Source organism: Oncorhynchus clarkii, chromosome 32, assembly GCF_045791955.1.
Source record: "Oncorhynchus clarkii lewisi isolate Uvic-CL-2024 chromosome 32, UVic_Ocla_1.0, whole genome shotgun sequence".
Taxonomy (NCBI): Eukaryota; Metazoa; Chordata; class Actinopteri; order Salmoniformes; family Salmonidae; genus Oncorhynchus; species Oncorhynchus clarkii.
In genome coordinates, this window is record NC_092178.1 from 16,236,507 (window position 1) to 16,260,107 (window position 23,601).

The 23,601-nt window shown below is 51.9% G+C and overlaps 1 protein-coding gene across 1 annotated transcript in view; it reads right to left on the reverse strand.

Annotated features, from left to right (window-relative positions):
• LOC139392223 (syndetin-like) overlaps positions 1-23,601 on the reverse strand; it is a 217,884-nt gene that overhangs the window by 20,878 nt on the left and 173,405 nt on the right. The window contains exon 23 of the mRNA XM_071140055.1: positions 11,387-11,541. Coding sequence (XP_070996156.1) covers positions 11,387-11,541 — 155 coding nt within the window. The remainder of the gene's footprint in view (positions 1-11,386; positions 11,542-23,601) is intronic.

A 23,601-nucleotide genomic window follows, 5' to 3' on the forward strand; every position in this document is an offset into this window, starting at 1 on the left:
GAGAGAGAGCGAGCGAGACCGAGAGAGAGCGAGCGAGACCGAGAGAGAGCGAGCGAGACCGAGAGAGAGCGAGCGAGACCGAGAGAGAGCGAGCGAGACCGAGATACAGCGAGCGAGACCGAGAGACAGCGAGCGAGACCGCGAGACCGAGCGAGACCGAGCCCGACAGAGAGCGAGACCGACAGAGAGCGAGACCGACAGAGAGCGAGACCGACAGAGAGCGAGACCGACAGAGAGCGAGACCGACAGAGAGCGAGACCGACAGAGAGCGAGACCGACAGAGAGCGAGCGAGACCGAGAGAGTGAGCGCGAGACCGAGCGAGACCGAGCGAGAGAGTGAGACCGAGCCAGACAGAGAGCGAGAGCGAGACCGAGCGAGACCGACAGAAAGCGAGACCGAGCGAGACCGACAGAGATCGAGACCGAGCGAGACCGAGAGAGAGAGAGAGAGACCGAAAGAGAGCGAGCGAGACCGAAAGAGACCGAGCGAGACCGACAGAGAGCGAGACCGACAGAGAGCGAGACCGACAGAGAGCGAGACCGACAGAGAGCGAGACCGAGCGAGACCGAGAGAGCGAGACCGAGAGAGAGCGAGCGAGACCGAGCGAGAAAGAGCGAGCGAGACCGAGAAAGAGCGAGCGAGACCGAGAAAGAGCGAGCGAGACCGAGAAAGAGCGAGCGAGACCGAGAGAGAGCGAGCGAGACCGAGAGAGAGCGAGCGAGAGCGCGAGACCGAGCCCGACAGAGAGCGAGACCGACAGAGAGCGAGACCGAGAGAGAGAGAGCGCGAGACCGAGAGAGAGCGAGACCGAAAGAGAGCGAGCGAGAGAGCGAGACCGAGAGAGAGCGAGACCGAAAGAGAGCGAGCGAGAGAGCGAGCGAGAGCGAGCGAAAACGAGAGAGAGCGAGAGAGCGACCGAGACCGAGAGCGAGCGAGACCGAGAGCGAGCGAGACCGAGAGCGAGCGAGACCGAGACAGAAAGAGAGCGAGCGAGAGAGAGCGAGAGAGAGCGAGCGAGACCGAGAGAGACCGAGAAAGAGAGAGCGAGACCGAGAAAGAGCGAGCGAGACCGAAAGAGAGCGAGCGAGACCGAGAGAGAGCGAGCGAGACCGAGAGAGAGCGAGCGAGACCGAGCGAGCGAGACCGAGAAAGAGCGAGCGAGACCGAGAGAGAGCGAGCGAGAGCGCGAGACCGAGCGAGACCGAGCGAGACCGAGCCCGACAGAGAGCGAGACCGACAGAGAGCGAGACCGACAGAGAGCGAGACCGACAGAGAGCGAGACCGACAGAGAGCGAGACCGACAGAGAGCGAGACCGAGAGCGAGCGAGAGCAAGCGAGAGCGAGACCGAAAGAGAGCGAGACCGAAAGAGAGCGAGACCGAAAGAGAGTGAGCGAAACCGAGAGAGAGAAACCGAGAGAGAGCGAGAGAGAGCGAGCGAGACCGAGAGAGAGCGAGAGAGACCGAGCGAGACCGAGCGAGACCGAGAAAGAGCGAGCGAGACCGAAAGAGAGCGAGCGAGACCGAGAAAGAGCGAGCGAGACCGAGAAAGAGCGAGCGAGACCGAGAAAGAGCGAGCGAGACCGAGAGAGAGAGAGCGCGAGACCGAGAGAGAGCGAGCGCGAGACCGAGAGAGAGCGAGCGCGAGACCGAGCGAGACCGAGCGAGAGAGTGAGACCAAGCCAGACAGAGAGCGAGAGCGAGCGAGACCGACAGAAAGCGAGACCGAGCGAGACCGACAGAGAGCGAGACCGAGCGAGACCGAGAGAGAGAGAGAGAGAACGAAAGAGAGCGAGCGAGACCGAAAGAGAGCGAGCGAGACCGAGCGAGACCGACAGAGAGCGAGACCGAGCGAGACCGACAGAGAGCGAGACCGAGCGAGACCGACAGAGAGCGAGACCGAGCGAGACCGACAGAGAGCGAGACCGAGCGAGACCGAGAGAGAGCGAGCGAGACCGAGCGAGAACGAGAGAGAGCGAGCGAGACCGAGCGAGAAAGAGCGAGCGAGACCGAGCGAGAAAGAGCGAGCGAGACCGAGAGAGCGAGCGAGACCGAGAGAGAGCGAGCGAGACCGAGAGAGAGCGAGCGAGAGAGCGAGACCGAGAGACAGCGAGACCAAAAGAGAGCGAGCAAGAGAGCGAGACCGAGCGAGAGAGCGAAAACGAGAGAGAACGAGAGAGCGAGCGAGCGAGACCGAGCGAGAGAGCGAGACCGAGCGAGAGAGCGAGACCGACAGAGAGAGCGAGACCGACAGAGAGAGCGAGACCGACAGAGAGAGCGAGACCGACAGAGAGAGCGAGACCGACAGAGAGAGCGAGACCGACAGAGAGAGCGAGACCGACAGAGAGAGCGAGACCGACAGAGAGCGAGACCGACAGAGAGCGAGACCGACAGAGAGCGAGACCGACAGAGAGCGAGACCGACAGAGAGCGAGACCGACAGAGAGCGAGACTGAGCCCGACAGAGAGCGAGAGCGAGCGAGACCGACAGAGAGCGAGACCGAGCGAGACCGAGAGAGAGAGAGAGAGAGAGAGCGAGACCGAGAAAGAGCGAGCGAGACCGAGAGAGCGAGCGAGACCGAGAGAGCGAGCGAGACCGAGAGAGCGAGCGAGACCGAGAGAGCGAGCGAGACTGAGAGAGCGAGCGAGACCGAGAGAGCGAGCGAGACCGAGAGAGCGAGCGAGACCGAGAGAGCGAGCGAGACCGAGAGAGAGCGAGCGAGACCGAGAGAGAGCGAGCGAGACCGAGAGAGAGCGAGCGAGAGCGCGAGACCGAGCCCGACAGAGAGCGAGACCGACAGAGAGCGAGACCGACAGAGAGCGAGACCGACAGAGAGCGAGACCGACAGAGAGCGAGACCGAGAGAGAGAGAGCGAGACCGAAAGAGAGCGAGCGAGAGAGCGAGACCGAGAGACAGCGAGACCAAAAGAGAGCGAGCGAGAGAACGAGACCGAGCGAGAGAGCGAAAACGAGAGCGAACGAGAGAGAGAGCGAGCGAAAACGAGAGAGAGCGAGCGAGACCGAGCGAGCCCGAGACCGAGCGCGAGACCGAGCGAGAGAGCGAGACCGAGCGAGAGAGCGAGACCGAGCGAGAGAGCGAGACCGAGCGAGAGAGCGAGACCGAGCAAGAGAGCGAGACCGACAGAGAGAGCGAGACCGACAGAGAGAGCGAGACCGACAGAGAGAGCGAGACCGACAGAGAGCGAGACCGACAGAGAGCGAGACCGACAGAGAGCGAGACCGACAGAGAGCGAGACCGACAGAGAGCGAGACCGACAGAGAGCGAGACCGACAGAGAGCGAGACCGACAGAGAGCGAGACCGACAGAGAGCGAGACCGACAGAGAGCGAGAGAGAGAGAGAGAGAGCGAGACCGAGAGCGAGCGAGACCGAGCGAGAGCGAGCGAGACCGAGAGCGAGCGAGAGCGAGCGAGACCGAGAGCGAGCGAGAGCGAGCGAGACCGAGAGCGAGCGAGACCGAGAGCGAGCGAGACCGAGAGCGAGCGAGACCGAGAGCGAGCGAGACCGAGACCGAAAGAGAGCGAGGCCGACAGAGAGCGAGACCGAGAGCGAGCGAGACCGAGAGCGAGCGAGACCGAGAGCGAGCGAGAGCGAGAGCGAGCGAGAGCGAGACCGAAAGAGAGCGAGACCGAAAGAGAGCGAGACCGAAAGAGAGCGAGACCGAAAGAGAGCGAGCGAAACCGAGAGAGAGCGAGAGAGAGCGAGCGAGACCGAGAGAGAGCGAGAGAGACCGAGCGAGACCGAGAAAGAGAGAGCGAGACCGAGAAAGAGCGAGCGAGACCGAAAGAGAGCGAGCGAGACCGAGAGAGAGCGAGTGAGACCGAGAAAGAGCGAGCGAGACCGAGAGAGAGCGAGACCGAGAGAGAGCGAGCGAGACCGAGAGAGAGCGAGCGCGAGACCGAGCGAGAGAGTGAGACTGAGCCAGACAGAGAGCGAGAGCGAGACCGAGCGAGACCGACAGAAAGCGAGACCGAGCGAGACCGACAGAGAGCGAGACCGAGCGAGACCAAGAGAGAGAGAGAGAGAGAGACCGAGAGAGAGCGAGAAAGAGCGAGCGAGACCGAGAAAGAGCGAGCGAGACCGAGAGAGAGCGAGCGAGACCGAGAGAGAGCGAGCGAGACCGAGAGAGAGCGAGCGAGACCGAGAGAGAGCGAGCGAGAGCGAGCGAGACCGAGCCCGACAGAGAGCGAGGCCGACAGAGAGCGAGACCGACAGAGAGCGAGACCGACAGAGAGCGAGACCGAGAGAGAGAGAGCGAGACCGAGAGAGAGCGAGCGAGAGAGCGAGACCGAGAGACAGCGAGACCAAAAGAGAGCGAGCGAGAGAACGAGACCGAGCAAGAGAGCGAAAACGAGAGCGAACGAGAGAGAGAGCGAGCGAAAACGAGAGAGAGCGAGCGAGACCGAGCGAGCCCGAGACCGAGCGCGAGACCGAGCGAGAGAGCGAGACCGAGCGAGAGAGCGAGACCGACAGAGAGAGCGAGACCGACAGAGAGAGCGAGACCGACAGAGAGAGCGAGACCGACAGAGAGAGCGAGACCGACAGAGAGCGAGACCGACAGAGAGCGAGACCGACAGAGAGCGAGACCGACAGAGAGCGAGACCGACAGAGAGCGAGACCGACAGAGAGCGAGACCGACAGAGAGCGAGACCGACAGAGAGCGAGAGAGAGAGAGAGAGAGCGAGACCGAGAGCGAGCGAGACCGAGCGAGACCGAGCGAGACCGAGAGCGAGAGCGAGCGAGACCGAGAGCGAGCGAGACCGAGAGCGAGCGAGACCGAGACCGAAAGAGAGCGAGACCGAAAGAGAGCGAGGCCGACAGAGAGCGAGACCGAGAGCGAGCGAGACCGAGAGCGAGCGAGACCGAGAGCGAGCGAGAGCGAGACCGAAAGAGAGCGAGACCGAAAGAGAGCGAGACCGAAAGAGAGCGAGACCGAAAGAGAGCGAGACCGAAAGAGAGCGAGCGAAACCGAGAGAGAGCGAGAGAGAGCGAGAGAGAGCGAGCGAGACCGAGAGAGAGCGAGAGAGACCGAGCGAGACCGAGAAAGAGAGAGCGAGACCGAGAAAGAGCGAGCGAGACCGAAAGAGAGCGAGCGAGACCGAGAGAGAGCGAGTGAGACCGAGAAAGAGCGAGCGAGACCGAGAGAGAGCGAGCGAGACCGAGAGAGAGCGAGCGAGACCGAGAGAGAGCGAGCGCGAGACCGAGCGAGAGAGTGAGACTGAGCCAGACAGAGAGCGAGAGCGAGACTGAGCGAGACCGACAGAAAGCGAGACCGAGCGAGACCGACAGAGAGCGAGACCGAGCGAGACCAAGAGAGAGAGAGAGAGAGAGACCGAAAGAGAGCGAGCGAGACTGAAAGAGAGCGAGCGAGACCGAAAGAGACCGAGCGAGACCGACAGAGAGCGAGACCGAGCGAGACCGACAGAGAGCGAGACCGAGCGAGAACGAGAGAGAGCGAGAAAGAGCGAGCGAGACCGAGAAAGAGCGAGCGAGACCGAGAGAGAGCGAGCGAGACCGAGAGAGAGCGAGCGAGACCGAGAGAGAGCGAGCGAGAGCGCGAGACCGAGCGAGAGCGAGCGAGACCGAGCCCGACAGAGAGCGAGGCCGACAGAGAGCGAGACCGACAGAGAGCGAGACCGACAGAGAGCGAGACCGACAGAGAGCGAGACCGACAGAGAGCGAGACCGACAGAGAGCGAGACCGAGAGAGAGAGAGCGAGAGAGCGAGAGCGAGAGAGCGAGACCGAGAGAGAGCGAGACCGAAAGAGAGCGAGCGAGAGAGCGAGACCGAGAGACAGCGAGACCGAAAGAGAGCGAGCGAGAGAGCGAGACCGAGCGAGAGAGCGAGACCGAGCGAGAGAGCGAAAACGAGAGAGAGCGAGAGAGCGAGCGAGCGAAAACGAGAGAGAGCGAGCGAGACCGAGCGAGAGAGGGAGACCGAGCGAGAGCGAGCGAGAGCGAGCGAGAGAGCGAGACCGAGCGAGAGAGCGAGACCGAGCGAGAGAGCGAGACCGAGCGAGAGAGCGAGACCGACAGAGAGAGCGCGACCGACAGAGAGAGCGAGACCGACAGAGAGAGCGAGACCGACAGAGAGAGCGAGACCGACAGAGAGAGCGAGACCGACAGAGAGAGCGAGACCGACAGAGAGAGCGAGACCGACAGAGAGAGCGAGACCGACAGAGAGAGCGAGACCGACAGAGAGAGCGAGACCGACAGAGAGCGAGACCGACAGAGAGCGAGACCGACAGAGAGCGAGACCGACAGAGAGCGAGAGAGAGAGAGAGAGAGAGAGAGACCGAGAGCGAGCGAGACCGAGACCGAAAGAGAGCGAGACCGAAAGAGAGCGAGACCGAAAGAGAGCGAGACCGAAAGAGAGCGAGACCGAAAGAGAGCGAAACCGAGAGAGAGCGAAACCGAGAGAGAGCGAGAGACCGAGAGAGAGCGAGAGAGACCGAGCAAGACCGAGAGAGACCGAGAAAGAGAGAGCGAGACCGAGAAAGAGCGAGCGAGACCGAAAGAAAGCGAGCGAGACCGAGAAAGAGCGAGCGAGACCGAGAGAGAGCGAGCGAGACCGAGAGAGAGCGAGCGAGACCGAGAGAGAGCGAGCGCGAGACCAAGTGAGACCGAGCGAGAGAGCGAGACCGAGCCCGACAGAGAGCGAGATCGAGCCCGACAGAGAGCGAGAGCGAGATCGAGCCCGACAGAGAGCGAGAGCGAGACCGAGCGAGACCGAAAGAGAGCGAGCGAGACCGAAAGAGAGCGAGCGAGACCGAAAGAGAGCGAGCGAGACCGAAAGAGAGCGAGCGAGACCGAAAGAGAGCGAGCGAGACCGAAAGAGAGCGAGCGAGACCGAAAGAGAGCGAGCGAGACCGAAAGAGAGCGAGCGAGACCGAAAGAGAGCGAGCGAGACCGAAAGAGAGCGAGCGAGACCGAAACAGAGCGAGCGAGACCGAAACAGAGCGAGCGAGACCGAAAGAGAGCGAGCGAGACCGAGAAAGAGCGAGCGACACCGAGAGAGAGCGAGCGACACCGAGAGAGAGCGAGCGCGAGACCGAGCGAAAGAGCGAGACCGAGCCCGACAGAGAGCGAGACCGAGCCCGACAGAGAGCGAGACCGAGCCCGACAGAGAGCGAGAGCGAGACCGAGCGAGACCGACAGAGAGCGAGACCGAGCGAGACCGAGAGAGAGAGAGAGAGACCGAAAGAGAGCGAGCGAGACCGAAAGAGAGCGAGCGAGACCGAAAGAGAGCGAGCGAGACCGAAAGAGAGCGAGCGAGACCGAAAGAGAGCGAGCGAGACCGAAAGAGAGCGACCGAAAGAGAGCGAGCGAGACCGAGAGAGAGCGAGCGAGACAGAGAGAGAGCGAGCGAGACAGAGAGAGAGCGAGCGAGACAGAGAGAGAGCGAGCGAGACCGAGAGAGAGCGAGCGAGACCGAGCGAGACCGAGAGAGAGCGAGCGAGACCGAGAGAGAGCGAGCGAGACCGAGAGAGAGCGAGCGAGACCGAGAGAGAGCGAGCGAGACCGAGAGAGAGCCCGAGCGAGACCGAGAGAGAGCCCGAGCGAGAAAGAGCGAGCGAGACCGAGAGAGAGCGAGAGAGAGCGAGAGAGAGAGCGAGCGAGAGAGCGAGAGCGAGCGAGAGCGAGAGAGAGCGAGAGAGAGAGAGAGCGAGAGAGAGCGAGAGAGAGCGAGCGAGAGCGAGAGAGAGCGAGCGAGACCGAGAGAGCGAGCGAGACCGAGAGAGCGAGCGAGACCGAGACCGAGAGAGCGAGACCGAGACCGAGAGCGAGCGAGACCGAGAGAGCGAGACCGAGAGAGCGAGACCGAGAGAGCGAGACCGAGAGAGCGAGACCGAGAGAGCGAGACCGAGAGAGCGAGCGAGAGCGAGAGCGAGCGAGCGAGAGCGAGAGAGAGCGAGACCGAGAGAGAGCGATAGAGAGCGAGCGAGAGCGAGAGAGAGCGAGCGAGAGCGAGAGAGAGCGAGCGAGACCGAGAGAGCGAGCGAGACCGAGAGAGCGAGCGAGACCGAGAGAGCGAGCGAGACCGAGAGAGCGAGCGAGACCGAGAGAGCGAGCGAGACCGAGAGAGCGAGCGAGACCGAGACCGAGAGAGCGAGCGAGACCGAGAGAGCGAGACCGAGACCGAGAGAGCGAGACCGAGAGAGCGAGACCGAGAGAGCGAGACCGAGAGAGCGAGACCGAGACCGAGCGAGACCGAGAGAGAGAGAGCGAGAGAGAGAGAGCGAGACCGAGACAGAGAGAGAGAGCGAGACCGAGACCGAGAGCGGGAGAGAGAGAGCGCGACAGAGAGAGGACGGCAGAGGGAGAGACACGGAGAGAGACACAGAGAGCGACAGAGACCGGGAGAGGCAGACAGAGACCGGGAGAGGCAGACAGAGACCGGGAGAGGCAGACAGAGACCGGGAGAGGCAGACAGAAACCGGGAGAGGCAGACAGAGACCGGGAGAGGCAGACAGAGACCGGGAGAGGCAGACAGAGACCGGGAGAGGCAGACAGAGACCGGGTGAGGCAGACAGAGACCGGGAGAGGCAGACAGAGACCGGGAGAGAGCGAGCGAGACCGAGAGAGAGCGAGAGAGACCGAGCGAGAAAGAGCGAGCGAGACCGAGAGAGAGCGAGAGAGAGCGAGAGAGAGCGAGAGAGAGCGAGAGCGAGCGAGAACGAGCGAGAGCGAGCGAGAGCGAGAGAGAGCGAGAGAGAGCGAGAGAGAGCGAGAGAGAGCGAGCGAGACCAAGAGAGCGAGCGAGACCGAGACCGAGAGAGCGAGACCGAGACCGAGAGAGCGAGACCGAGACCGAGAGCGAGCGAGACCGAGAGAGCGAGACCGAGACCGAGAGAGCGAGACCGAGAGACCGAGACCGAGAGAGCGAGACCGAGAGAGCGAGACCGAGAGAGCGAGACCGAGAGAGCGAGCGAGAGCGAGACCGAGAGAGCGAGCGAGAGCGAGAGCGAGCGAGCGAGAGAGAGCGAGAGAGAGCGAGCGAGAGAGAGCGAGCGAGAGAGAGCGAGACCGAGAGAGAGCGAGAGAGAGCGAGACCGAGAGAGAGCGATAGAGAGCGAGCGAGAGCGAGAGAGAGCGAGCGAGACCGAGAGAGCGAGCGAGACCGAGAGAGCGAGCGAGACCGAGAGAGCGAGCGAGACCGAGAGAGCGAGCGAGACCGAGACCGAGAGAGCGAGCGAGACCGAGAGAGCGAGACCGAGACCGAGAGAGCGAGCGAGACCGAGAGAGCGAGACCGAGACCGAGAGAGCGAGACCGAGACCGAGAGAGCGAGACCGAGACCGAGAGAGCGAGACCGAGAGAGCGAGACCGAGAGAGCGAGACCGAGAGAGCGAGAGAGAGAGCGAGACCGAGACAGAGAGAGAGAGCGAGACCGAGAGCGGGAGAGAGAGAGCGCGACAGAGAGAGGACGACAGAGGGAGAGACACGGAGAGAGACACAGAGAGCGACAGAGACCGGGAGAGGCAGACAGAGACCGGGAGAGGCAGACAGAGACCGGGAGAGGCAGACAGAAACCGGGAGAGGCAGACAGAGACCGGGAGAGGCAGACAGAGACCGGGAGAGGCAGACAGAGACCGGGAGAGGCAGACAGAGACCGGGAGAGGCAGACAGAGACCGGGTGAGGCAGACAGAGACCGGGAGAGGCAGACAGAGACCGGGAGAGGCAGACAGAGACCGGGAGAGGCAGACAGAGACCGGGAGAGGCAGACAGAGACCGGGAGAGACAGACAGAGACCGACAGAGACTGGGAGAGACAGACAGAGACCGGGAGAGACAGACAGAGACCGACAGAGACCGGGAGAGACAGACAGAGACCAGGAGAGACAGACAGAGACCGGGAGAGGCAGACAGAGACAGACAGAGACCGGGAGAGGCAGACAGAGACCGGGAGAGGCAGACAGAGACTGGGAGAGGCAGACAGAGACTGGGAGAGGCAGACAGAGACTGGGAGAGGCAGACAGAGACTGGGAGAGGCAGACAGAGACTGGGAGAGGCAGACAGAGACTGGGAGAGGCAGACAGAGACTGGGAGAGGCAGACAGAGACCGGGAGAGGCAGACAGAGACCGGGAGAGGCAGACAGACCCCGCTCTTTCTCGGTCTCGCTCGCTCTTTCTCGCTCTTTCGGGAGAGAGAGACAGAGACCGGGAGAGAGAGACAGAGACCGGGAGAGAGAGACAAAGACCGGGAGAGAGAGACAAAGACCGGGAGAGAGAGACAAAGACCGGGAGAGAGAGACAAAGACCGGGAGAGAGAGACAAAGACCGGGAGAGAGAGACAGAGACCGGGAGAGAGACGGAGAGACCGGGAGAGAGACGGGGGCCAGAGAGACGCTGAGTGAGGGAGACCGGGAAAGAGAGGATAACGAGAGAGAAGGGAGAAAGAGACTGGTACTGAACTGTAAACAACAGCAGAATGCAAACTGGGGAGAGAAATATCCACTAACTCAATTTAGGAATAAAAAGTGATCTAACAGCCCGTTTCCCTGCAGCGCCAGCATCCTGAAGAATAGAGAAAAGGAAGAGAGTTAGTTCCAAATGGCGCCATATTCATTATATAGTGCACTACTTTTGACCAGAGCCCTTGGGGAACAGGGTGCCATTTGGAATGCAGACAGAGACACGTCAAGCTTCCCGAGACTCCTGCATCATACCACTTAATTCAATGAATACCCCTCGGGCATGCAGTCGTGAGACAGCCTCTATTGACTCATCAGGAAAACTGCTCGTCTTACCACAGCAGTCGTCTTCAGATCTCATGGCTGCAGAGAGAAGGAGAGGCAAAGGGAGGGCAGGGACACACACACAGTTCTGTGGCAGACAGCACACTACCTACTGTTTCACCAACAGAGCTGCACTGAATCAAACTTTAATTAACTAACAAACATGTTTAACGTTACCAACTTTAAATGTATTAGTAATCACATCCAATAAAAGTGTCTCCAAAGAGCAAAGCGGTCACCCTGACCCTAAAGTATCTCTGGCCACCACCCTCTAGGGACTTCTAAAGGACCATACAGAGGAATAAACAGGGATGTATTCATTATGCCGATTCTGTTGCAAAACGTTTCGCAACAGAAATCATTTACTCCAAAAGGAAAACATTGTGCAACAAAAACTGGAATTTCTATTGGATAAATTCAGGGAGGTCCCTCACAGTTTCGTTCTGTTTGCTCCCGTTTGGTTCTTGCATGATAAACGGTTTCCGTTGCAAGACATGATGAATACTCTCAGGAGTATTGTGACTCAGTGTCAGCCACCCGTTACAGGTACACAGAGGTATCAAGTATAAAGAGGGGACTTCTAAAGGACCATAGAGAGGTATGAATGAGTTACTGAAGGAGGATTCTCTTACAATGACTCTGTGGCGACCACCCTCTGGGCCAGGCCGTAGAGGGTCTCGCTGGCTGTCAGGACCACAAGCTGGCTGAGGTGGGGGCTGGGCACCTTCTCCTTTCTGTCCTCCCCCGGACCACCGTGGACGCTGGAGCTGCCTTCCCCAAGAGAATCCTATAACAGGGGGACAGAGAGGGAGCGAGAGAGTCAGACCGACAGAGACAGGGACCAGTTAGCTGTGAAAGGGCAGCGATAGAGACAGAAGGATAGATGATCTGGCTGACAGACCAGGGAGACACAGTAGCTAGGTTTCCATCCAACTTTGCGAAAGATTTTCATGCAAATATTCTAAAATAAGAATAAAAACCATTTTCCCATCAGAGATGTGTTTCCGTCAAATAGACTTGTCGCACATAAAAGGCTGTGTGATGACATAATGCACATAAGGCTGTGTGATGACATAATGCACATAAGGCTGTGTGATGACATAATGCACATAAGGCTGTGTGATGACATAATGCACATAAGGCTGTGTGATGAAATAATGCACATAAAAGGCTGTGTGTGATGACATAATGCACATAAAAGGCTGTGTGATGACATAATGCACATAAAAGGCTGTGTGATGACATAATGCACATAAAAATGACTTTTGCGGTTAAATTCCCATGTACCGAATAAAAATGAGTTTCCATCGCATTTTCAACTCTACTGATGGTTTTGTCACAAACTTGTGTTCTATAGAGAATGTGCCCACTCTGGTCGTGGTATTTGCGCTCTAGCCAACCTCTCGCAGATACAGTGTGGGTAGGCTACCTACATTATGAGATTATTATGGACAAAAGAGCTAAATTATTTTTATTTGTTAAATGGCAGCCAAGCTTCAATCATCATGTCACCAGAATAAGACGCGATGTTACTGGAAAGGAGCATCAATCACATTGCACTTTCACCTCCCTGTGAAATTCATCATAACTTACTTCATCTGCAGCCTAATAAACTGCATGCTTACCAGAGTCTAGCGTATTTTGGATGTACATTGCATTCAGAAAATACTCTGACTTTTACGTTACAGTCTTATTCTAAAATGGATTAAATAATATCAATCTACACACACTACCCCACAATAACAGATCGAAAACAGGGTTTAGACATTTTTTCAAATGTATTAAAAATAAAACAGAAAGACCTTATTTACATAAGTATTCAGACCCTTTAATATGAGACTCGAAATTGAGCTCAGGTGCATCCTGTTTCCATTGATCATCCTTGAGATGTTTCTACAACTTGATTGGAGTCCACCTGTGGTAAATTCAATTGATTGGACATGATTTGGAAAGGCACACACCTGTCTATATAAGGTCCCACAGTTGACAGAGCAAAAACCAAGCCATGAGGTCGAAGGAATTGTCCTACCAACGGGACATTAAAAACGGCAATATCTTGGGTTTCACTGAGTCGTGGCTGGACGACGACACGGATAATATACAGTTTGCTGGGTTTTCCATACATCGGCAGGACAGAACAGCTACGTCCGGGAAGACGAGGGGTGGTGTAGTGTGTGTCTATTTGTAAACAACAGCTTGTGTGCAATGTCTAATATTAACGAAGTCTCGAGGTATTGCTCATGATACCTCAGGATAAGCTGTGGACTACACTATCTCCCAAGAGAGTTTTCATCTGTATTTTTCGTGGCAGTCTATTTACCACAACCGATACTGGCACTAAGACTGCACTCAATGAGCTGTATAAGGCCATAAAGCAAACAAGAAAATGCACATCCAGAAGCGGTGCTCCTAGTGGCCGGGGACTTTAATGCAGGAAAACTTAAATCAGTTTTACCACCAGCATGTCATTTGCAACCAGAGAAAAATAAATAAACTCTAGATCACCTTTACTCCACACAGAAAGACGGATACAAAGCTCTCCCTCCATTTGGAAAATCTGACCATAACTCTATCCTCCCGATTCCAGCTTACAAGCAAAAACTAAAGCAGGAAGTACCAGTGACTCGATCAATACGGAAGTAACGAGGAAAGTACGCTACAGTTTTGTTAGCACAGACTATATGTTCCGGGATTCATCCAATAGCATTGAGGAGTATACCACCTCAGTCACAGGCTTCATAAAAGAGTGCATCGACGACATCGTCCCCACAGTGACCGAACGTACATTTCCCAACCAGAAACCATGGATTACAGGCACCATCCTCACGAGCTAAAGGCTAGAGCTGCCACTTTCAAGGAGCAGGACACTAATCCGGACGCTTATAAGAAATCAAGCTTTCCCCTCAGATGAACCATAAAACAGGCAAAGCGTCAAAACAGGGCAAAAATTGAATCCTATTAGACCGACTGACATTCGTCGGATGTGGCAGGGCTTGCAAACTAAGTGAAACCCAGCCATGAGCTGCCCTGTGACGTGAGCATACCAGATGAGCTAAATGCCGTTTATGCTCGCTCAGAGGAAAGCAACACTGAGGCGTGCATGAGAGCACCAGCTGTTCTATACAACTGTGTGATCACGCTCTCCGTAGTTGATGGGAGGAAGACCTTTAAACAGGTCAACATTCACAAGGCCAGACGGATTACTAGGACGTGTACTCAGAGCATGCGCTAACCAACTGGCAAGTTTCTTCAATGACATTTTCAACTTCTCCCTGATCAAGACTACAGCTCAGCGTTCAACACCATAGTGCCCACAAAGCTCATCACTAAGCTAAGGACCCTCAGACTAAACACCTCCCTGAAAGGAAATGTATAATATCTGTACATCGCAATTCTACCGGTAATTACAAAAGTACAATGATTCATGTTATGTTTTAGCTTGGGATTAAGAATCGGTGGTAGACACTTGTAAGTGCATGAAGAGGTCAACTGTACAAAAGTCAGATGTCTGTGTGTTGAAACTATACGTTCAGTTCCTGTTGATACGATGTTCCAGTCTTACTTCTGCTAGCACATGATAGCAATAGGAGGAAGAAGGATTGGGAAACTAACTGAAAATAACAATAAACTGAACTCCGCCTAGCAGAGCAACTATTAATTATGAGCTTATATGCTATTAAAGTTAAGAAACATCACCCTGGGCGGAGTGATCCTCAGTAGGGGATAAAAAGGGAAAACACCATCTTTTGTACTGAGTGTGTTACTTTCAAATTACTGTAAGTGTATACTCCGGGTTGCAATTCGGCTTGCGATCCTTATTAAACAAACTAACCTCTGATCAAAGAAGTTTCCCGTGGTCTCTTGTATAAACATAGGGCAGATTTCCCTTACAGCCTCCAGGTGGTAAGGGTAGGTAACAACACATCCGTCATGCTGATCCTCAACACGGTCCCTGACTGTACTCCCTGTTCATCCACGAATGCGTGGCCAAGCATGACTCAAACTCCAAGTTTGCTGACGACACAACAGTGCAAGGCCTGATCGCAGACAAAGATGAGACAGCTTATAGGGAGGTCAGAGACCTGGCAGTGTGGTGCCACGACAACAACCTCTCCCTCCACGTGAGCAAGACAAAGGAGATGATCGTGGACTACAGGAAAAGGAGGGTCGAACAGGCCCCCATTATCATTGACGAGGCTGTAGTGGAGCAGATTGAGAACTTCAATTTCCTTGGTGTCCACATCAACAAACTGTCATGGTCCAAACACACCAAGAAAGTCGTGAGGAGGACACGACATTGCCTTTCCCCTCTCAAGACTGAAAATATTTGGTATGGGTCCCCAGATCCTCAGAAAGTTCTACAGCTGCACCATCGAAAGCATCGTGACCGGTTGCATCACCGCCTGGTATGGCAACTGCTCGGCATTCTGCCTTATGGCACTACAGAGGGTAGTGCGTACAACCCAGTACATCACTGGGGCCAAGCTTCCTGCCATCCAGGACCTATATACTAGGCGGTGTCAGAGGAAGGCCCAAATAATTGTCAAAGACTCCAGTCACCCAAGTCATAGACTACTCTCTGTGCTATCGCACGGCAAGTGGTACCAGAGCGCCAAGTCTAGGTCCAAAAGGCTCCTTAACAGCTTCTACCCCCAAGCTATAAAACTGCTGAACAATTAATCAAAATGGCCACCCGGACTATTTACATCGACACACTTCTGCTACTCGCTGTTTACTATCTATGCATAGTCATTTTACCCCTACATACATGTACAAATTACGTCGACTAACCTGTACCCCTACACATTGACTCGTACCGGTACCCCCTGAATATAGCATGTTACTGTTATTTTATTGTGTTACTTAGATATTTTTGCTTTAGTTTATTTAGTAAATATTTTCTTATTTCCATTTCTTGAACTGTATTGTTGGTTAAGGGCTTGTAAGTAGTCATTTCACGGTAAGGTCTGTTGTATTCGGCGTATGTGACAAATAAAGTTTGATTATATACTAGAGTTCTTTCTGACCCCATGGTCATATTGCATTAATAAACAGATATAGGCAAGAAAGGTCAAGAAACATCCTTCTCACCTTTCTCCTTTTGATCCACTGGGACAGAAACTACCGCTCTCACTCAATCTCTGATGTATGCAATATTATGTAGTCTTATGGAAATCACTCGGCCTATTTTTAACAGTAGAAAGAAAGTAAGCTCTCAGCGGTATTCTAGAATAGTCTGTATTGATTCTGCTACCGTTTGACATGTTCCAGCACATTTCACTCTCACACACACTTATCTGGCTTTTCTTTATTTGCGAAATACAGAAGAAGTTCAGCCGGTCCCACGGGCCACATCCATTAAATCACAACGCAATATAATCCAAACAGTAGAAGTCATTAGAATTCTCTACAGAAGGCAGAAAAATCACAATATCTTTCATAAAAGGTCCATCTGGGCCTGACAATGGATCATGCAGCTTGTCAAGTTGTGTGTGTGTGTGTATATATATCCCAAAAACAACAGAAGCAGAGCAGCAGGGCCAAATCAATAGCAATCACATGCAGTAGGTAATGACCAAGTGGAAAGCCATTAAACCTGACTCACTCACTCGTCTCACTGTCTCTCCTGGGGAGAACAACCCTGTTATCTCAGGTTACCTAATACTAAATAGCAACAGTCCAGTAACTTTCCCCAAAAGTGCCATGTTTTCCAGCAATCCTGACTGCAGGATCCTGGATATTCTGCGTATTCCTTCCTGATTCAGAGAATATTCCAACCGGGATATTGCAAAAACCTGGGAATTTACTGGAATTTTGCAATTCTAATTATAAGGAACTGCTATCAAGTAGCAAGGCAAGCTCTATATGAACCAGTCTAAACATTGAAACATTCAAGAATTATGTAAAATGTGAAATTAAACCACATTCATTTCTCATAAATGGCTAAATGTAAGTTAATTCATTGGTTAAGTAGCTAATTAGAAATTATGAATCATGCAAGGGCTTTTAATTGGTAGGAAATAGCCACTTTGGGGCCTACTAGAGACTAATTAATTACCAATAAAGAGTTCTGTGAGTAACTTTAGAAACCATTAATCAATGATAAGAGGGGCAGGTCTAAAGGATGTCAAAGAATCAGATCAAAGAATCAGAGAATGTTTGGGCATTCAACATGCAGCATTAAAACAGACTAGGATGTTCATATCACTGCAGAGGGAATATGACCATTCAGATGAAGTTCGGGGTTCGGTGAAGTTGCCCCTCGACGGTAATCTTAGGTTTTGCATTTTTCCCACTAAATTAAGGTCAAACTGGGGGAGGGGAATCTGATCTTAGATCTGTAACCACAGTGTGTAGCTCCTCGTGGCAGCCACCTCTCGACAAAACGAGATGTCAAAAACATTAAACTGATGCTTTGTAATGAGAATGGTAGAATGCTCTGTCACTTGCAATCTTCCCAGGGTTGTGAGTGAAATACCAGTTTGATAATGTCTTTGGATGCTAACTTTCCAAATCTCACCTACTCCTGTCTAGGGAACCATTAGATGATGCAAGTTATTCATTTGGGTGAGCAATACCTTCAAGGAGTAAAACCACGAAATGATGTTCAGTAAACTGCATTATGGGTCCTTTCTGCAGCATAAACATGATAAATGTCCTGCACTGGTGGAGTTTATCTAGAAAACCAATTAGCCCCACACTCTATTCTGAGTCTGAACATGACTCATGATGAAATAAGCCCTAAAGTAAAAGTAATTAAGAAACCGACAACTAGCCCAAACCTAGGCCCCAACCGTTTACCCTCTCTTTGCGGAACGCTAACAAGAAATATCGATTTGGTCTCAACTGAGACTTTTTGGCATTTGATTTTTAAAATCTTGTCAAGCTTTTCAAAGCTGTCTTGCTCTGGAAGCAAAGTAATCTATCAGTCCATCCCAACAGACCGATTAAAGCCATTAGGTAAAAGTTCAGGGCCTTCAGAAAGTATTCACACCACTTGACTTTTCTACATTTTGTTGTGTTACAGCCTGAATTTAAAAGGTATTAAATTAAGCTTTTTTTTGGTAACTGGCCTATACACAATACCCCATGATGTCAAAGTGGAAATATTTTATTAAAAATGAAAAGCTGAAATGTTGTGACTCAATATGTATTTAACCCCTCTTATGACAAGCATAAATAAGTTCAGAAGTAAAACTGTGCTTAAAAAGTCACATAATAAGTTGCATGGACTCACTCTGTGCGCAATAATAGTGTTTAACATGATTTTTGAATGACTGCCTCATCATTGTACCCCCCACATACAATTATCTGTAAGGTCCCTCAGTCAGGCATTGAATTTCAAACACAGCGGGGAGGTTTTCCAATGCCTTTCAAATGAGGGCACATATTGGTAGAAATAAAAAAGCAGACATTGAATATCCCTTTGAGCATGGTGAAGTTATTAATTACCACTTTGGATGGTGTATCAATGCACCCAGTCACTACAAAGATACAGGCATCCTTCCTAACTCATTTTCCAGAGAGGAAGGAAACCACTCAGGGATTTCACCATGAGGCCAATGGTGACTTTAACACAGTTACAGAGTCTAAAGGCTGTGATAGGAGAAAACTGAGGATGGATCAACAACATTGTAGTTACTCCACAATATGATTGAAAAGAAAGAAGCCTGTATAGAAAAAAATATTCCAAAACATGCTTCCTGTTTGTAATAAGTCACTGAAGTAATACTGCAAAGAATGTGGCAGAGCAATTCACTTTTAGTTCTGAATACAAAGTATTATGTTTGGAGCAAATCTAATACAACACATCACGGAGTACCACTCTCCATATCTCCAAGCATGGTGGTGCCTGCATGTTGCTATGGATATGCTTGTAATCTTTAAGGACTGGGGAGTTTTTCAGGATAGAAAAATAAACGGAATGGAGCTAAGCAAAGGCAAAATCCTAGAGGAAAACCTGGTTCAGTCTGCTTTCCACCTGACACTGCGAGATTAAGTTTAGCAGGACATTAACCTAAAACACAATGTCAAATCTACACTGGAGTTGCTTACCAAGAAGACAGTGAATGTTCCTGAGTTGCAGTCAAAGTTTTCACTTAAATATACTTGAAAATCTACGGCAAGACCTGAAAATGGTTTTGAAAAGAATAATGGGCAACTGTTGCACAATCCAGGTGTGGACATTTCTGAGAAACTTACCCAGAAAGACTCACAGCTGCAATCGCTGCCCAAGGTGTTTCTGCAAAGTATTGACTCGGGTGTGAATACTTACGTAAATGAGATATTTATGTATTTCATTTAATAAAAACATGATTTCACTTTGTCATTATGGGGTATTGTGTGTAGGTGAATGAGAAAATTACAACTAAATATGGAATAAGTCAAGAGGCAGGAATACTTTCTGAAGGCATTGTATTTAAAAAACAACGACGTCTTCAAGATCAAATGTATTTACGGTGCATATACAAGGTTTCCTATTTACATCAACAAAAAGAGCACACTGTGTCCTTTTATTAACCATGCTTCACAGGCATAAACCATCACTTTAATCAAAGAGGAAAATAAAAATGTTCCCCCTGAAGACTACAAAGAAAATCTGTTTCTCTTCACATTGCTCATAAATCCACATGGTTTCCTCCTGTGGATTTAACACGGTATGAACATCCTGACGATCTCCATAAAAACAGAGAACAGTTCGTAACTCTTACCTTGTTTTAATTACAGTTTTTGATGGGAAAGATACAGAATATTTTTCCTAATGGTGGGCAGTTTTGGGATTCACACTGTAGCCCAAGAATTAAAAAAACGACCTGCAATCGTAAAGACTTGAGGTGAGTAAGTGACTCTTAAGTAAATCGTTTTTTTCATTTTGATATCCCAATCTTTGCTACAGTATAATACATGCTGTTGTCAATCCATTAAATATGTATTAGTAATAAATTACTATTACATGCTCAAAAAGACATGCATTAGCTGTTGAATAGATTCAACCACATTAACATAAACCGTCTTCCTGTGCCCTTTGGGCATCTTGAATATTTACAGTAACCGTAGGGCCTACACGGATAACACGACAGAAAACAATCTATCAAATCAAGAAGACACTTGTTGAGAAAACAGCTTGTATTAAAGGAATTCACATCTGGATACACACTAATCAGGTATACGCAGACTGAAATCTTATTTAGTTCTATTTACACAACAAAAACAAAAGATAATTGGATTAAAAGGTTTAGTCTTTTAGTTATTTGTTTTAATAAATGAAGGATTTCAAACTTCCCCACTTGATTGCGTTGTTCCTAAACCCACAGCAGTAAGTAATGATTCACATTAACATCATCATAGGTTCCTGGCCCCTCAGTAGACAAAACACTCCAGTTTCTGGAATTCAGAGTTTTATCAGGGAAACCCAGGCACAGAATGGCGGTGTCCCATGGAAGAGAACAAACGCCTTTCAATGTTCTGATCAGCCAAGTCTGAGACAAAAGGCCACATACTGTACAGCAGTGGTGCGTGGGTAACACCCCCGGGGAAGCCAAGCCAGGGGGGAAAATACATTTTACAACCTGTGTGTGATAATTGCTTTGTTTGCCGCTCTATAACCCGTGAGTTCATACGCCGCTGTGATATATAAGGCCGACACAACGGGAAGACAAAACGCCCGTTAGTTCATACACCGCTGTGATATATAAGGCCGACACAACGGGAAGACAAAACGCCCGTTAGTTCATACACCGCTGTGATATATAAGGCCGACACAACGGGAAGACAAAACGCCCGTTAGTTCATACGCCGCTGTGATATATAAGGCCGACACAACGGGAAGACAAAACGCCCGTTAGTTCATACACCGCTGTGATATATAAGGCCGACACAACGGGAAGACAAAACGCCCGTTAGTTCATACGCCGCTGTGATATATAAGGCCGACACAACGGGAAGACAAAACGCCCGTGAGTTCATACGCCGCTGTGATATATAAGGCCGACACAACGGGAAGACAAAACGCCCGTTAGTTCATACGCCGCTGTGATATATAAGGCCGACACAACGGGAAGACAAAACGCCCGTTAGTTCATACGCCGCTGTGATATATAAGGCCGACACAACGGGAAGACAAAACGCCCGTTAGTTCATACGCCGCTGTGATATATAAGGCCGACACAACGGGAAGACAAAACGCCCGTTAGTTCATACACCGCTGTGATATATAAGGCCGACACAACGGGAAGACAAAACGCCCGTTAGTTCATACGCCGCTGTGATATATAAGGCCGACACAACGGGAAGACAAAACGCCCGTTAGTTCATACGCCGCTGTGATATATAAGGCCGACACAACGGGAAGACAAAACGCCCGTTAGTTCATACGCCGCTGTGATATATAAGGCCGACACAACGGGAAGACAAAACGCCCGTTAGTTCATACGCCGCTGTGATATATAAGGCCGACACAACGGGAAGACAAAACGCCCGTTATTTCATACGCCGCTGTGATATATAAGGCCGACACAACGGGAAGACAAAACGCCCGTTAGTTCATACGCCGCTGTGATATATAAGGCCGACACAACGGGAAGACAAAACGCCCGTTAGTTCATACGCCGCTGTGATATATAAGGCCGACACAACGGGAAGACAAAACGCCCGTTAGTTCATACACCGCTGTGATATATAAGGCCGACACAACGGGAAGACAAAACGCCCGTTAGTTCATACGCCGCTGTGATATATAAGGCCGACACAACGGGAAGACAAAACGCCCGTTAGTTCATACGCCGCTGTGATATATAAGGCCGACACAACGGGAAGACAAAACGCCCGTGAGTTCATACACCGCTGTGATATATAAGGCCGACACAACGGGAAGACAAAACGCCCGTTAGTTCATACACCGCTGTGATATATAAGGCCGACACAACGGGAAGACAAAACGCCCGTTAGTTCATACGCCGCTGTGATATATAAGGCCGACACAACGGGAAGACAAAACGCCCGTGAGTTCATACGCCGCTGTGATATATAAGGCCGACACAACGGGAAGACAAAACGCCCGTTAGTTCATACGCCGCTGTGATATATAAGGCCGACACAACGGGAAGACAAAACGCCCGTTAGTTCATACGCCGCTGTGATATATAAGGCCGACACAACGGGAAGACAAAACGCCCGTTAGTTCATACGCCGCTGTGATATATAAGGCCGACACAACGGGAAGACAAAACGCCCGTTAGTTCATACACCGCTGTGATATATAAGGCCGACACAACGGGAAGACAAAACGCCCGTTAGTTCATACGCCGCTGTGATATATAAGGCCGACACAACGGGAAGACAAAACGCCCGTTAGTTCATACGCCGCTGTGATATATAAGGCCGACACAACGGGAAGACAAAACGCCCGTTAGTTCATACGCCGCTGTGATATATAAGGCCGACACAACGGGAAGACAAAACGCCCGTTAGTTCATACGCCGCTGTGATATATAAGGCCGACACAACGGGAAGACAAAACGCCCGTTATTTCATACGCCGCTGTGATATATAAGGCCGACACAACGGGAAGACAAAACGCCCGTTAGTTCATACGCCGCTGTGATATATAAGGCCGACACAACGGGAAGACAAAACGCCCGTTAGTTCATACGCCGCTGTGATATATAAGGCCGACACAACGGGAAGACAAAACGCCCGTTAGTTCATACACCGCTGTGATATATAAGGCCGACACAACGGGAAGACAAAACGCCCGTTAGTTCATACGCCGCTGTGATATATAAGGCCGACACAACGGGAAGACAAAACGCCCGTTAGTTCATACGCCGCTGTGATATATAAGGCCGACACAACGGGAAGACAAAACGCCCGTGAGTTCATACACCGCTGTGATATATAAGGCCGACACAACGGGAAGACAAAACGCCCGTTAGTTCATACACCGCTGTGATATATAAGGCCGACACAACGGGAAGACAAAACGCCCGTTAGTTCATACGCCGCTGTGATATATAAGGCCGACACAACGGGAAGACAAAACGCCCGTTAGTTCATACGCCGCTGTGATATATAAGGCCGACACAACGGGAAGACAAAACGCCCGTTAGTTCATACGCCGCTGTGATATATAAGGCCGACACAACGGGAAGACAAAACGCCCGTTAGTTCATACGCCGCTGTGATATATAAGGCCGACACAACGGGAAGACAAAACGCCCGTTAGTTCATACGCCGCTGTGATATATAAGGCCGACACAACGGGAAGACAAAACGCCCGTGAGTTCATACACCGCTGTGATATATAAGGCCGACACAACGGGAAGACAAAACGCCCGTTAGTTCATACACCGCTGTGATATATAAGGCCGACACAACGGGAAGACAAAACGCCCGTTAGTTCATACACCGCTGTGATATATAAGGCCGACACAACGGGAAGACAAAACGCCCGTTAGTTCATACGCCGCTGTGATATATAAGGCCGACACAACGGGAAGACAAAACGCCCGTTAGTTCATACACCGCTGTGATATATAAGGCCGACACAACGGGAAGACAAAACGCCCGTTAGTTCATACGCCGCTGTGATATATAAGGCCGACACAACGGGAAGACAAAACGCCCGTTATTTCATACGCCGCTGTGATATATAAGGCCGACACAACGGGAAGACAAAACGCCCGTTAGTTCATACGCCGCTGTGATATATAAGGCCGACACAACGGGAAGACAAAACGCCCGTTAGTTCATACGCCGCTGTGATATATAAGGCCGACACAACGGGAAGACAAAACGCCCGTTAGTTCATACGCCGCTGTGATATATAAGGCCGACACAACGGGAAGAC